Below are 13,715 nucleotides of genomic sequence, written 5' to 3'. Positions count from 1 at the left end.
CTAATGCTGGGCAGAATAGGCCTCCCAGTCCTGGCCTGAACCTTCCCCCTCAGGAATGTAGATGGAAGCAGCTGAAAGGCAAAAAAAAAAAAAAAAAAAAACCAACAAAAACAAACAAACAAACAAAAAACCAAAAACAAAACAAAACAAAACAACCAACAAAAAAAACCCACACGCAGCAAGAGCCTCAGAGATGCCACTGTTCACATAGACTTTCTCTTGAACAAGCGGCACTGGTGAATAATTTGTGATCGCATGTCTAGGACAGTCCTGGAAGCCCTGGAAGTTACTTGCTGAAATACTAAGCATCAGTAAATTAATAATACAGAGTAAAATACACATACTCCAACCACACGGCTCCGTCCCATTAGCTTCTCCATGATTTGATGTGACTTGTTTGGGGATTTCTGCTCTTTGGGCAATTTTTTCAGAAAGCTGCTCCTCCTCAGATAGCTTCGTCATGTCATTAGGGTCTATCTCCGGAAACTCTGCCTCGTCCTCATAAAACGGCTCCTCAGAAAACTCTTCCTCCTCCTCCTCCTCCTCCTCCTCTATGTAAAGCCACTCCTCCTCAGAAAGCTGCTGCTCCTCAGGCTGCTGCTGCTCCTTGGAATCCTCCTCCTCCTGCTGCTGCTGCTGCTGCTGCTCAGAATCGTGCTGCTCGGCAAGCTGCTGCAGCTGCCACAGCTCAGAAGGATGGATCTCAAAAGGATGGTCCTGCTCCCACCAGAAACGACTCACCAGCTTCTTCTGATGCCTTACAGTAGCAGAAGACAGGAACCGCCCTGCAGAGAGGAAGAGGACATCTTTCAAAGACAAAACCCTGTGTTCCCAGCAACTCTGCCTCCTGCTGCAGGTAGGTGGAAGAGAGCTGGGATGCACTTGGAGCATCTCTGGCCAAGTACTTTCAGCAGGAAATAGAGCGTCTGGGAGTAGGGTCCCTGCCTGCAGCACACACTCCCGTGCCAGAGCAGGAGAGCTGGTTTTAGACAATGACTTTGCATTTGCCCTGGAATGGGGAACTGCACACGGACAGGGGCTGTAGGGCAGCTCACGCATTACACCATTGTTTTTCCCAGTCTCAGACTTCTCTCAGAGATGACCTGATGTCCCCTTCCCAGCCCTGACCCAGGCACGTGGCTTTCCCCAGAGTCTGCCTCAGCTCCTTTGCAGAGCACAGGTGGCAAGGCGAGAACAAAAGGGGCTGAAAGGCAGAGGGGGGCAAGGAGAAAACTCCAGCTGCAGCTGGGAAGATGCTGATGAAAGTGGATGTGTGGACAAGGATGAAAAAGCAAGTCATGTTTTGGAGTGAAGTGGCAGGGTGTTCTCCCCAGGCCCTCAGCTACCGAGTGAAATGCCCTTACGCATCAGAGTGGTTGAGAATGGCTTCTTCACTGCTTCACTATCTGCAGCTTCCTCCCAGGAGTATTCCAGGGCTACCTTCCCTGCCTGTGTTGTGCATCCTGAAACTGAAAAGCAAGGAGGAGGAATAAAAAAAAAGTCCAATAAATACAAAGCAAATAGTACAGTAACATTGCCTGATGGACTCCTGGCATCAATTTCTCCTGAGGAGCATCTTCTTCCCCAGGCAACCCTGCCACGTTCCGCTGTCCTGGGTGGCCCAGAAATGTATTTCCAAGTCTGGAAGTTTAAGAGGAAAGGGCCAACATGGTGCCCAGGACACTGAAGCTGAGGGGCTTACTCTGGACTTTAGGTTTTGGTTTGACTGCAAACTTATTCTTGAGCAGATGAGGACAGGTGACAGGCAGTGAAAGCAAACCCACGGCTGTCCTCAGCAGAAGGGTGTGGCAGCACTGAACCTGTCCTGACCACCACCTCCTGCTTGGCTTTGTGTGCACGTGAATGGGCCTGTGCTGGTTTTGGCTGGGGTAGAGTTCTGGGAAGCAGGCACTGGGTCAGCCCTGGGCAAAGGCAGCTCCCGCTCACAGGGCCCTGCCTGGCCTCCAGCACTCACGTGGCTCTCCTTGTCTGGAAGGGCAAGGGATCCTTGAGCTGGACCACAGTCGTGTTCAGTTTTAACTGGCTGCAGGCAACAATGGCACTGAGGTACAGCTCGGCCTCCTGGCTGCTGTCCTCCAGCACAGCGTGAGCTGGTTCTGGGACTCTCTTGACCACCTGCAAACAGAGGAGGGAGGAATCACCGAGCAGAGCCCACAAAGTCAGGCTGAGAAGGGAGTCTTTTGGCCTCCGGGATCAGCCTCATAGAGGGACTGGAAAGGACCGTTCACTTTCACTTCCCGCCGCGTAGGGGGGGAACGGGGCGCCGGGATGGGCGCGGCTGATGGAGCCGCAGCACCAGCCCGCCCCGCCGCCTGAGACTCAACCGACAGCGGAGGAAGCGGCGCAGGCGGCGCGAGCGGGGAAGAACCCGCGGAGGGGGCGGGGCGCGGTGCAGGGCCGCTCGGGCCCGGCCCAGCCTCCCCAGCACGAGCAACATCACTCGCCGCGCCCGGCGGGGCTGACACGGGGAGGGGAGGGGAGGGGAGGGGAGGGGCGGGGCGGGGCGGGGCTGGCAGCGCCCCCAGCATGGCTCCGCCTGTGGCGCAGAGGCCCAGAGAGGGCCCCGCCCGCTCCACGCGGGGCGGGACGGACTGCCCGCCCACAGGGATCGGGTCCGACAGCAAGTCGATCAACGCTCCCCCCTCCGGGGCCCTCGCCGCTCGCGCGGGCGCCTTGCTCAGCGCATCGCCGGGCGGGGCTGCCCCCGGCTCCAGCGCCGTTCCGAGGGGGTATTTCGTGGCCCACACCGCGATGTGGACGCTGCGTCGTCACCGCGTCCGGCTCCGACAGAGGCGCCTGCGGAGCCCGCGACCCCTCGCTCCCCCCCGACGCCGGAAAGGCGCAGAGGGATTGAGAGCCGCCTCCGCTTCTCCGCCTCCTGGGCGTGGGGACGGGCGGAAGCAGCGCCGCGCTCCCCGCCAGCGCCGGGAGAGCGCCGGGGAGGGGGAAACCCCCCCGCTCTTCAGCCTCCTGGGCGCCGGAATGGGCGAAGCGGTCGGGGCCGGCACGGCCGGCTCCTCAAGAACTGGCGAGCCCCCGCTCAGCGGCTCGTCCGCGCCCCCCGGGGAACCTGGCTCGCCATCCACGAACGCAGCGTCCCGGGGGTCAACGGTAAGCTCCCCGCCCCATTCGGACCCTGAATCCACCTCGGCTTCCGAGGGGAGGACCTCCTCCTCAGCCTCAGCGTCCGAGCCCGACAGCCCCTCAAAAGAGCTGCCGATACTCAACGGGGCCCCGGAGTCCCAATAACTCCTTAAAACAGTATCGCATCGTCTCCAGAGCACCGTCAGATTTACCATGTCTGCATCGTAATTCGCAGACAAAGCCCAAATCAGATAACCACCCAGGCGACCCCAGGCAGTTTCTGAGATAGCCATCCCAGCATCAATAAGGAAGCCTTTTGCCTTTCCAAAATAATATAAACACTGAAACTCTTCCTCAGAAACAAAACCCTGGTTCCGTTCCAGCAGATGGCGCCAGAAGGCGAAGACAGCAACCTCTGTCTTAGAGCTCCGGGATACCATATTCGCAGGCGGCTACCTACACACAACCCCCGTTACCTTGAAGACAATCTCACTGACTCCACACACTGTAATTCTCACGAGCGGGCACCAGATGTCGCCAGTAGGGACACGAAAGAACCACACTCACCCGACAGGTTGAAGTGAGGAAAGAAAAAAAAGCGCCGTTTATTGTCGGGTTTGGGTTTAAACAGGATTTGGAGTTTGGCCCAGGATTGGAGGACAAAGGGGACACCCCTCTGACCCCAATGGTCATCTCAGAAGTCCATCACATATTGGTATGTGAAAACAATCTACTTGTTTATGTTACATCCCTGAGAAACTCCACTGGAAATAGGTAAACAGTCATCAGAAGGCTGAAAATCGAGGCGACACTGAAGAGTTCTGGAAAGCACCTTTTTCTTCTTGTCTTAGGAGAAAGTGCTCTCCACATGTCACGTGTGGAGCAACAACCACACTGCAGGGAGCTGGCAACGGGCATTTTGGGATGTGAAAGATCTCACTGGGAAAGTCTCCAACTGCAGATGTTCTGATAGAAAAGAGGATGGTTTAGAGGCCTTAAAATGGTCCAGAAACTCAGAAAGAACCTTCACTCAAGACGAGTGTGTTTGGCAATAATGACAATAAAAGCAAGAGTCTCTGGAGATGATCCTTCTCCAGACTCCTCCATACTGTCATACAGTGCCTGGGCTACTCCATGATGAGATATCCCACACAATACAGAGATCACAACTAAAAACTCTGGTATCCATGCAGACAAAACTTGGAGTTCACCAGCACATGCAGGAGAAGTATACTTCTCTCCACTTCCAAAGAAGAGACAGAGTGCAGCAGACTTAACTCCTTGTTGGTGAAAAGGCACCAGATCAGATGAAGAGATTTCAAACACCATAAAGTGGGATAACATCATCAAACATTGTCTCCCATTCAACACGGGCTGCAACCCTTGTGCTTGTGGCACAGACTCGTAGTTTGTGTTGGCTAAAGGTCTCTTGTCAAAAGGCCTCCCCCTCTCACGTGAGTGTGTCCGGTCACTGTGCATCCACCTCTCCCCTAGAATGCACTGCTGGTGAACCTCACGGCTGTCCAATGTCCAGAGGAAGCAGGAGCTGCTCAGCCAGCAGTGATGGGGGTTACCGTGGCTCTTTTTGTAAAAGCTGGGCTGTCTTCTTTTGCCATTTTGCTTCTCGCCTTCCTTTTTTCAGGCCACCTGGCTGCCGGCTCTTCCCTGGTGGTTTGATTCCACGTGACAATGCGCATTTTGTTGTCGCAGTCCTGAACCTCCCCTCCTGGCAGCTCAAAGTTGATCTCGGTCACCTTACATTTCACAAGGTGCCTCCTGAAGGTGGCTGGGACATCTGATTTCAAGGTCACTGTGATGTCCTTGGCACAGCCAGGATGGAGATGTCCCACCTAGGGAGAATCAGGGAGTCAAAACCAAACTGGAAGCACTGCCAAGGGCAGGACTGACAGCAAAAGGGACTGATGTGGTGAGCTGCTGTGCCAGGAATCTGCGCGTCGGAGTGGATTTATGTGAAGTTTGATAGACAAAAGTATGAATGGAAGGTGCCACCTCCCATAACATGAAGCCTTTTCTGCAAGGCTGGCAGCCATTGCCAAGCCAGGGACTTGGCATCTCGGCATCTCCTACGTGGCACTGGAATGGGCTGTCACTGGTACGTGAGGACTGCCTGCCAGCTCCTGGGAACACCAGGGCAGGGCTTGAGCAATGGGGAAAGGCAGAGCCGTCCACGCTCACCTTGGGAGAGAACTGGAATGGTGCGTTTGCCTCCCACTCAAAGCGCATGACCTTCGTACAGGTGTGGTTGGTGATGGTGAAGGTCCTGTTGCAGGGCTCTCCAACAGAACAGTCCCCAAACTGGATGTGATTCGCTCTGACAGCTGCTGAGGAGGAGAACAAGGCAACCTCAGCATGCAGGGAGCTCCATCCACCCCCATTCACGTGCACAGACACCTGTATGTTCAATGCTTTCTTGCTCCAAGCCTTCTTCCCTCTGGAAGGGAGTTTCCCAGGCGGCTCCCCAGCCCACCACTTTCAGGGAAACACCCTGACACACCCCTAAGCCAGCCACATGAAGCACAGCACACATTGCTCTGCAGGCATGGCTGCCACGCCCACAGGCCACCAAGTCCGGTGGGTGACAGCCCAGGCCTGGCTAGAGAGAGGACACACATGATCAGACATTTCCCTCTTCCTTGCTCCACCTTGGCAGCCTCTCCTCTCTTACCATCAATGATGTCTTTCTTCAGAATGCTCTCAGCATTCCTCTCCTGTGTACCTTCCTCCAGTCCGTCGAGGGTGAATTCGTCCTTGTGGCCTTCACCCACCAGCTCCATTAGGGTCTTGTTAGAGTATTTGTCCCCCACTAACGCACGAATCCTCCCTTCCAGTCGTTGAGCCAGGGTGGGTTTGAAAATGACGTCGAACTTTGTCGATTCCCCAGGACGCAGAAGCAGGAAAGGCTTTGGGGGCTTACGCTCTGCACAGCAACGGAAATCAGAGTTAAGTGATACGGCGGTACAGAGGAAATATTTCCATAGGCTGTATGAGGAATGAGAGGTTGAAATCAGCTGCCTCCTAAGCACGGGTTCTACCCCCAGTGGTTCCAGACCCTCTTCCTGTGTTCGCAAGACTGCCACCTCCAGACACATCACCGCTTAAGCAGCTTAACCTCAGGTTGATGCCCAGCCCGCATTCCATCTGCTTCCAGCCAGCTCCAGCCGTGTGGAAAGCGGAGCCAGAGAGTGCTTTTGGCTTCTGCTGGTTGTCTGTGTGCTCAAGGGCTGTGTCCATTCAGGCTGGTGCCTTCCCTCAAGCAGCAAATACCTCAGAGGGTCCACTGAGGTAGTGACAGTCCCCCACAACTCAACCCACCTTGTCTAGAGGAGCCAAAGAACTTCTTACAACTTGCTAGGAGAAAGTCCCCAAGAAAAGCTTGGGGGACAGAGAGCCCAAGGAAAGAAACTGTGTCTAACATCTGGCTGCTGCTCAGAGAAGCCAAGAGCAGGGCACACGTTTTCCCTCTGTGCAGGATCACACTTCACGGTTAATGAATTTACTGCGGACAGCAGAGTTGTCTTCCGCATCTTCAGTGTAGAATCTCTCAAGTGTGGAGCCCCTGCCTTTCAAGAGGAACGCTCCGTGCTCATCCTCCAGGTGTAACGTGAACTGAGAAAAGGGAGCACAGAGCACATTGACACTGGTGTGAGCACAGGGTGGGAACACAGGGACTGACCCCGCAGTGCTGCTGGTCCCGCATGGGAACCCAGCACCTCTCCCACTACAAACAGCACTTAGCACAAAAGTTAAGTCAAACCAGCTGGGAAAAAAGAGCGCTCAGAGGCATTTGGATGGACCTGACACAGAATCAAACAGGACAGAAAGTAATGAGCAGAATGTAATTAAGCCACAACTAAGTTTACTTAAAATGCAGTAAACTGGGATCGAAAACAATCTAATGGAGCTGGAAAATCACCCCATGTCCATGAGAACAAAAGGTGACCTGAGAGATGGGGGAAAATACTCCACCACCTTTCCTGTGTTCAACTTAAAGAAGAAAGGCTAGACGCACGATTTCCAAGAACTCCCTTCTTGGAGAACAGATGTCAGTCACTTGCTTTAAAAGAATTTCTGACACCTCTTCCCAGGTCTGCCGTGTTTTTTGGGACCCTTCCCCTGTGCCACAAGCACTTGTTCCCAAACCAGACCATTCCTTGAGCAGGTCTTCACCTTGACAGGTATTATGCCCTTGTTTTGGATGACCAGGGGGAGCATCTCTGACTCCCCCGGCCGGAGCCTCTTGAAGCACAGCTCGGAATTTCCCCTCCTGCTGCAAGCACTTGGGCACACGACTGTCAGCTGCGGCTCATGCCCCTTCCCGCTGATGGTGAAGGTCAGGATTTGGGGTTTAAATTTCACAGGGCTGCAGGAGAGGCACAGAAACAATTTCAGCTGGCACTAACCCATTTCTCCCTGGGCGAGTGAGGCAGCAAGGGCCACCCACAGTGTTTTCCCTGCCTGAGGCTCCTGAACCACACAAGGCAGCCCCCACCAGGCTCTTCCCAATCCACTCAGGGCCATTCACAAGAGGACTCTGTTCCAAAGCGCCCTCCACAATAACAATTCAAAATAATTTCAGTTAATTGAATCGTGCCCTCCAGGAGGTAAATAATGAGGCACCAGATGAGACATGGCAAATCTCCTGGCTGCAGTGAGATGAGACACATGCAACAAGCAAAAGCACAGCATGAAAGCAGTACAAAAGCAAGTAGGCAAAAATAAATCATTGTCACCATCAGTAAAGATCATTTCCAAGCAGAGTAAGAAAGCAATTGCATATTAGCAATTAGACTTCTCTTGCTCCAATTCAGCCACTAAAATGTTGAGGAAGGGCAGGTCAAAGCTGCAGTACACAGGTCCCAGGGCAGAGGAACTGTGCTTCTCTTTCATACCAGCTCCAGTCCCTTACATAAAATAGCTTAATGAATACCAGGGAATCACAGTAATCAGAGGAGCACTTAATTTTACAGGTACACAGGAAATTGTGACTGCTGACCTGCTGGCACAGGAACTGCTTCATCTAGGCCTTTGTCCTTGGAAATCCCCAAGTCAGCTGCAGCACATCTCAGTAACTTTCAGCTGGCTACCTAATATTTCCATGTCTTCATAATTCCTCATAAAGGATAAACCATCAGTCTCATTTTTTGGCTTTGTCCAACGGTTACTGCCTCCCAGATCATCTCATGCCAAGTACTCTGCCTATGGCTACTGAAAGCATTAGAGCTAACAAGAGGCCTGTGCCTGCCCAGTGGAGAGGGAGCTATCACTGAAGCCTCCCCCAATATTTCACAGTCAGTTACCCTTCTGGGATGACAAGGGAAGCCTTGAAAGTGCAGTCGTAGGTCTGCTCATCTGGTGGAGTGAAGGTCACCGTAGCAACAGCACAGGATGAGCCCTGAATGGACATCTTGACTGCATACAACTTGAAAACGTTGTTGACAGGGCTTTTATCCTTGGGTGAACCCAGAGTGCAGTGTTAGGAGAAAACACCTTTCAACATGACACAGTTTTATTCATAAATGCGTTACTGAGAACAGCCCCAGGCAGTGTGTCCTCCTCCCTGTTTCCCTGGGCAGGCTCCCTCCCTCCCAGGGAACGCTGACCTTGTGCTAAAGCAGTTTGTGTTTTGAGCCCTGGCCGCTGCCCCAGCATACATGGGAGGTGGGCACTGCTTGGAAAACCCTGCAAATAACCTGGAACTGGCCTTCAAAGTGAAGGAAAAGCCAGGGAGCCTGAGGAAATGCCTCCTTTGAACCCTGGCATGTCAGTTCATGACAGCCCCTCTCTGAGTGTGCGTCCAGGAGAGGTTCAGAAGGATTCACTTCTCCCGCCAAAGGCCCAGAGGTGTGAGCCAGAACCTTGCCTGAGACATGCAAAATTCAACACAACTCTTCCCTGGCTCTGCTGCTCTCCCCTGCAGTTTGACCTGCACTGAGCTAGACTAGTCTGGGCCCCAGGAAGCAATGCATCTGGAGAACAAAACAGACTCTCACACTGCCTTTAGAGGGACACCATCACCTTGGCCTCCTGTTCTTACCTTTCCACGCAGGGGTCTGATGGAGAGCACCACATCACACGGCAGACTGCTTGCATTGTAGATACTGAAATGAGCTTCAGCTTCTTGCGCAACCAGAACCTCGTTGAAGATGAATTTGTTCCCATCTCTGATGAACAAGCCCATGCCTTCCACTGACCGCAGCTTGCGGCTGAGGTCAGTGCTGCGGCAGATCGGGTACTTCTCAAAGATTGACAGGACATCCTCAACGAGTCCTGTGGATAGACCAGAGGGATGAGCATGGAGGAGAAGCCTCACTGATGAATTTATCTGGACCCTGCTGGCCTCTCAGGAGGCTTTTCCTCTCAGTCATCCTTTCTGCCCTGGGTGACTGCTAAACCCAGCCTTGGGTGGGGGAGCTGGCTTTGAGGATGGAGCTCAGTCAACCTCGGTCTTAGAGAGCGCTGCTTTCCTTTTATCCTTCCATGCATCCCTCTCAGCCTGGGAAGGATGAGTCTGCTGGTGGACTTGAAGAGGGCTGGAACTTCTGAGGATTCAAAGGTGGGACACCAGGGCTAGCGTGCATCTCTATCCAAGCAGCAAGTTTAGGTGCTGATCAGCAGCAGGTGTGACCAAGGGAACCTGTGGGCAGTACGTACCTGGGAGGCAGGACTCGGCAGTCAGGGTAAAGGGAATGCCAAGGGGATTGTCCCTGGGGTCTCTGCCCGTGATGTCAATGTAGAGCTGCTGCTCACACGTCCCCTCCTGCCCTGCCAGGCATTCCACTGTGATCTTCTGCTGGCCCCACGGACTGACGGAGCCGGAGCAAGGGGACACCGTGAACATGCCAAGACTGAGGGGACCCTGCAGAAAAAGTTCCAGGAGAGGCTGATGGCTAACAGCTGTGCCTTGAGCACCCCAGCAAAGAGTGTGTCCCGCCTTGGCCTCCAGCTGGGCCCAAGCACCCCAGTCCCAGGGCAGGGAAGGATGACTCCATGGCCCAAGGGCAGCCCCAGGCTGAGACCAACAAGCCAAGAGGAGCTGCAAGCCTGTCCCAAGTAGCAGAGAGAAAGGAGTTTGAGTGTAAAGAATGAAGGTGGTAGCTGTGATCCTTCAGCCTCCAGAGGTAACACAGGAGAGCAGAAATAGCTGTGAGAAATGACAGGAGAAAGGTAGGTGACTTGGAAGAAGAAAAAGCAATGTTGTCTGAGCTCTGCGGACTGGGAGTTCACTGAGGCGTGTTTTTGCTTCTGTGGTGTTCACAGACCTATGCTGGCTAGCAGCTACCAAACACAGGACCTGCTCCCCCCTGTTGATCCCACAAGTCCAGGTCAGAGCCAAAGTACAGGAGTGTCAGTGGGACTGAGCAGATACTGGGTTCCATCCTGTAGACCGTGTCCCACCCTATAGCCATGAGCCCCCAGCCAGGGCACAGCAGCATCTTCTCACATCCCCCGCGGCAGCAGCACTGTTGGGGAGCAGGAGTCACCCACCTGTCAAGGAGCTCGATTTCTTTCCTGTTGAGCGCTTTGCAGCTGATGGAGCAGATTGCTCTTGCTTTGAACTGAGAGGAGAAAGCAGAGGTATCTGTCATGCTGAGCTCCCCTGCCTTTCTCTGAGGCCAAAGCTGGCCTTCCTCCACACGGAGGGAAGCCTTCCTGCTCCTGATGGCTCCCTGAGTGCAGCACCCATTGCTGGAGAGGAGCTCTATCACCAGCTTTGTACTACACCTGGGGACACTGCGGTGTTTTTTTGCTCCCTCTCCCCAAGCCAGGGATGCAAACGGACAACAGCCCAGGTCTCCTGGCTGCCTGCCACATACCAGCCGTGGGCTGGTGCCTCCTCAGACAGGAAAGGTGGTGCAGGGCTTCTCGTACCTTTGGCTTTCCCATGCAGATGCATCCTCGGGTGCTCGGTGGATGTAGAATTCGAAGCTGAGCATGCCTTTGTTCTCCAGAATGACAGTCTGGGTCTTCTTGGTGCCCTCGAGCATGGCACCGAAGTCGATGGGTGAGGCGGGCTCAATGCTGTACTTGCTGTACACAGCTCTCGCCGACACCCTCAGTGGGATCTCGGCAACAGTCTGGCCTCCTTCCCCTGAGCTGCCGTCTATCACCTGTGTCCACAGGAAGGGGTGGTAAACACAGCAAAGAGGCCAGCCTCTACCCCAGTCCCCAGTCTCCACCCCAGGCCTCCATCAGTTTACCCCTCCCTGTTTAAGCACCTCCTCCGGAGTCAGAAGCTCAGCTCCACTTAAGAAGCCTCCCAAATGGTTTTGAAAGACTTTGTTTGTGTATGTAGGAGAGAGGATTCTCCAGTTAAAGCACTCCTTCCATTCGACACCTATCCTGTTTACACTCCCAAAATGTCGAGAGATAACACAGCCTGGCCCAAGCAGCTCACCTGGCAGTACAGGATGGGTTTGTTCTTGAGGAAGATTTCACTTGTGGGGTGGAAGAGCATCTCAATATTCACACCAGGCTGGGAGGCAGTCAGCATGCCCGACCGAGGCTCAACGCTGAAGTGGGATGCCAAGTTTTGTGTCCTGGGACCTGCACCCTTCAGCGTGAAGCTGGGGAGAAAGGGAAGGAATGGAGATCTCTGCAGTTAAAAGTACAGGCACCACCAGCACGGCCAGGACTTTGCATAGGACCAGGAAAAAAAAAAAAAAAAGGGAGAGTTCAGCTCTGCTCAGGGAATCCTGGATCTTGACAGAGAGTGCAGACAATCACAAGGTTAATGCATGAAACCTTGACACCAGAATTTTTCATTTGCTTCTTTACAGAGTCTCAGAAAGAGAAAGGAAGTGACCATCAAAGAAAAGCAATGAATCTCATCATTTCAGTGGCTGAAATTTTTGGGGCTCTCCTTTGGGTTCGTGCTGAGCTGTGAAGAATTGCTGGTTTGTGGCTGGATTCTCTAGTAAAATAGTTGAGATTAGAGAGTCCGGGTTTTGTATTTCCCATGAGGTAGCCAGCATGAAAACAGGTTCTAGCCATTGACAGAGGGAGAATGCAGGCCTGGGAATCTGAAGAAATGCTCACTACCAGGCAGCTGGACTCACCTGTACTCAATGTTGTATACCCCTTTGTTCTTTAGACTCAGGACTTTCTTCACCTTATCTAGGACATTAATGGTTCCAAATTCCAAGCTTCCATCTGGACCTGCAGAAAACCCGCAGAGCCAGGTCAGAAATGGTATTTATCAGCTGCAGAACACGCCAGGTCACAAACTACATGGAGGTCTTGACACAAAACCCTTTCCAGCAAGTTTCCCTTCTTGACAGTATTTTCCAGCTATTTGTCTGCCTTTTCTCTTCCTACTCAAATTATCTGCAGGATTAGTAGCTACGGAAATTACTTTATATGCTGTGCTGAGCCCGTGGGAGTTGCCAACTGCCTGTTCCCGTCACTGTTGTTTCAAAGCCCCCAAATCCAATCTGCACGTGAAGCTGCACACTTCAAAGTTCAGAGGGGAGAGACTTAAGGCTGTCAATGCCCTGACAATGCATTATTCCACACCACTTGCAGGGTTTGTGCTTCATGTGTCCATGCCATCCTTGCATGCTATCCCATCCCATCCCATCCCATCCCATCCCATCCCATCCCATCCCATCCCATCCCATCCCATCCCATGCGCTTTGGTCGCCCGCCCCCCAAGGTAATGCAGTGCACCTGGACTGCTTTGTCTGGGAGGCGTCCACTGACCTTCAGGCATGTCGATCCTCAGAGAAACATCATAGACCTTTGCAGAGATTTTGATGTTTTCAGCCTGAACAATCCCCAGGATGTTTTCTGTGTCTGAAACCTGAGGCAGCAAGAAACAAACACTGTTCAGATCATTCTTTTGGTAGACAGCCTCTAAGTCCTTGTCTCTGCTGGCTGCTTCCCCTGTGGCCTCCCAGGCTTCACAAGCGTTGGTGGACTCCCAAGCTTTGCTAACCTGTTCATCTCATGGGCTGCCCCAGTGGGATTCAGCTGCAGTAAAAAACCCTATCAGCCCAGCTCTGTCTTCACCATAGAGAAGAAGATGTTCTACCTCAACAGAAGAAGGTCCTTCCTCCCTTGGGAGCCGGGGAGCTAAGAGTGTCCATCCCTGTGTTGCTTCTGGCCTTTGCTATCAAACACGTCTGAGCTCAGAGTCCTTGGAGCAGGGAGACCCTCCGGGGACACTACCCTGAGCAGGAACCCATGGAAGGCTTACTCGCCTCTCCCTCCGCATATGGTTCAATTCCCATATTATTTCATCCACAGCAGCTTTCTCCTCCTCAGGGAGGGCATCATACTCTTCCTCATCCATTCTCAAGGCACGTTCTCTGTTCCTCTGAAGAGCTTCCTCCCGCTGCAGTTCTTTAGCACAAACCAGAGGAGAAACCATGAGTGACAGCAAGCACAGCTGGGTGCTTTGGGAGTCAGCTGCAAGGACTCACAGCTTTTCCCAACCCAGCATATCACACCAGGAGACATTGGGGAGCTCATATCCCTGCTCCAAAATTCAGACAATCCCTCAAACGACGGCCAGGCAGTGAGTTCCTGTGCTTTTCCTGGCTTAAGTGCACCAGGGCTGAGGACAGTTGTTTGTCACTGAGCTACAACAG

General features: G+C 53.2%; 1 protein-coding gene across 1 annotated transcript in view; it reads right to left on the bottom strand.

Annotated features, from left to right (window-relative positions):
* LOC136296098 (hydrocephalus-inducing protein homolog) overlaps positions 1-13,715 on the bottom strand; it is a 117,413-nt gene continuing 103,698 nt past the window's right edge. Inside the window, 19 exon segments of the mRNA XM_066194921.1 lie at positions 1-71; positions 345-785; positions 1,365-1,449; positions 1,451-1,469; positions 1,976-2,136; positions 4,734-4,955; positions 5,302-5,444; positions 5,792-6,043; positions 6,624-6,732; positions 7,294-7,486; positions 8,424-8,575; positions 9,161-9,393; positions 9,778-9,986; positions 10,614-10,682; positions 10,996-11,234; positions 11,522-11,690; positions 12,183-12,282; positions 12,826-12,925; positions 13,322-13,467. Coding sequence (XP_066051018.1) covers positions 1-71; positions 345-785; positions 1,365-1,449; positions 1,451-1,469; positions 1,976-2,136; positions 4,734-4,955; positions 5,302-5,444; positions 5,792-6,043; positions 6,624-6,732; positions 7,294-7,486; positions 8,424-8,575; positions 9,161-9,393; positions 9,778-9,986; positions 10,614-10,682; positions 10,996-11,234; positions 11,522-11,690; positions 12,183-12,282; positions 12,826-12,925; positions 13,322-13,467 — 3,113 coding nt within the window.

The sequence above is a fragment of the Chamaea fasciata genome, unplaced genomic scaffold (assembly GCF_029207755.1).
Source record: "Chamaea fasciata isolate MVZ Bird 193981 ecotype frontalis unplaced genomic scaffold, bChaFas1.0.hap1 SCAF_12, whole genome shotgun sequence".
In the NCBI taxonomy this organism is placed as follows: domain Eukaryota; kingdom Metazoa; phylum Chordata; class Aves; order Passeriformes; family Sylviidae; genus Chamaea; species Chamaea fasciata.
The sequence above is the reverse complement of the archived record's forward strand: the minus strand, read 5'-3'. Positions and strand labels throughout refer to the sequence as shown.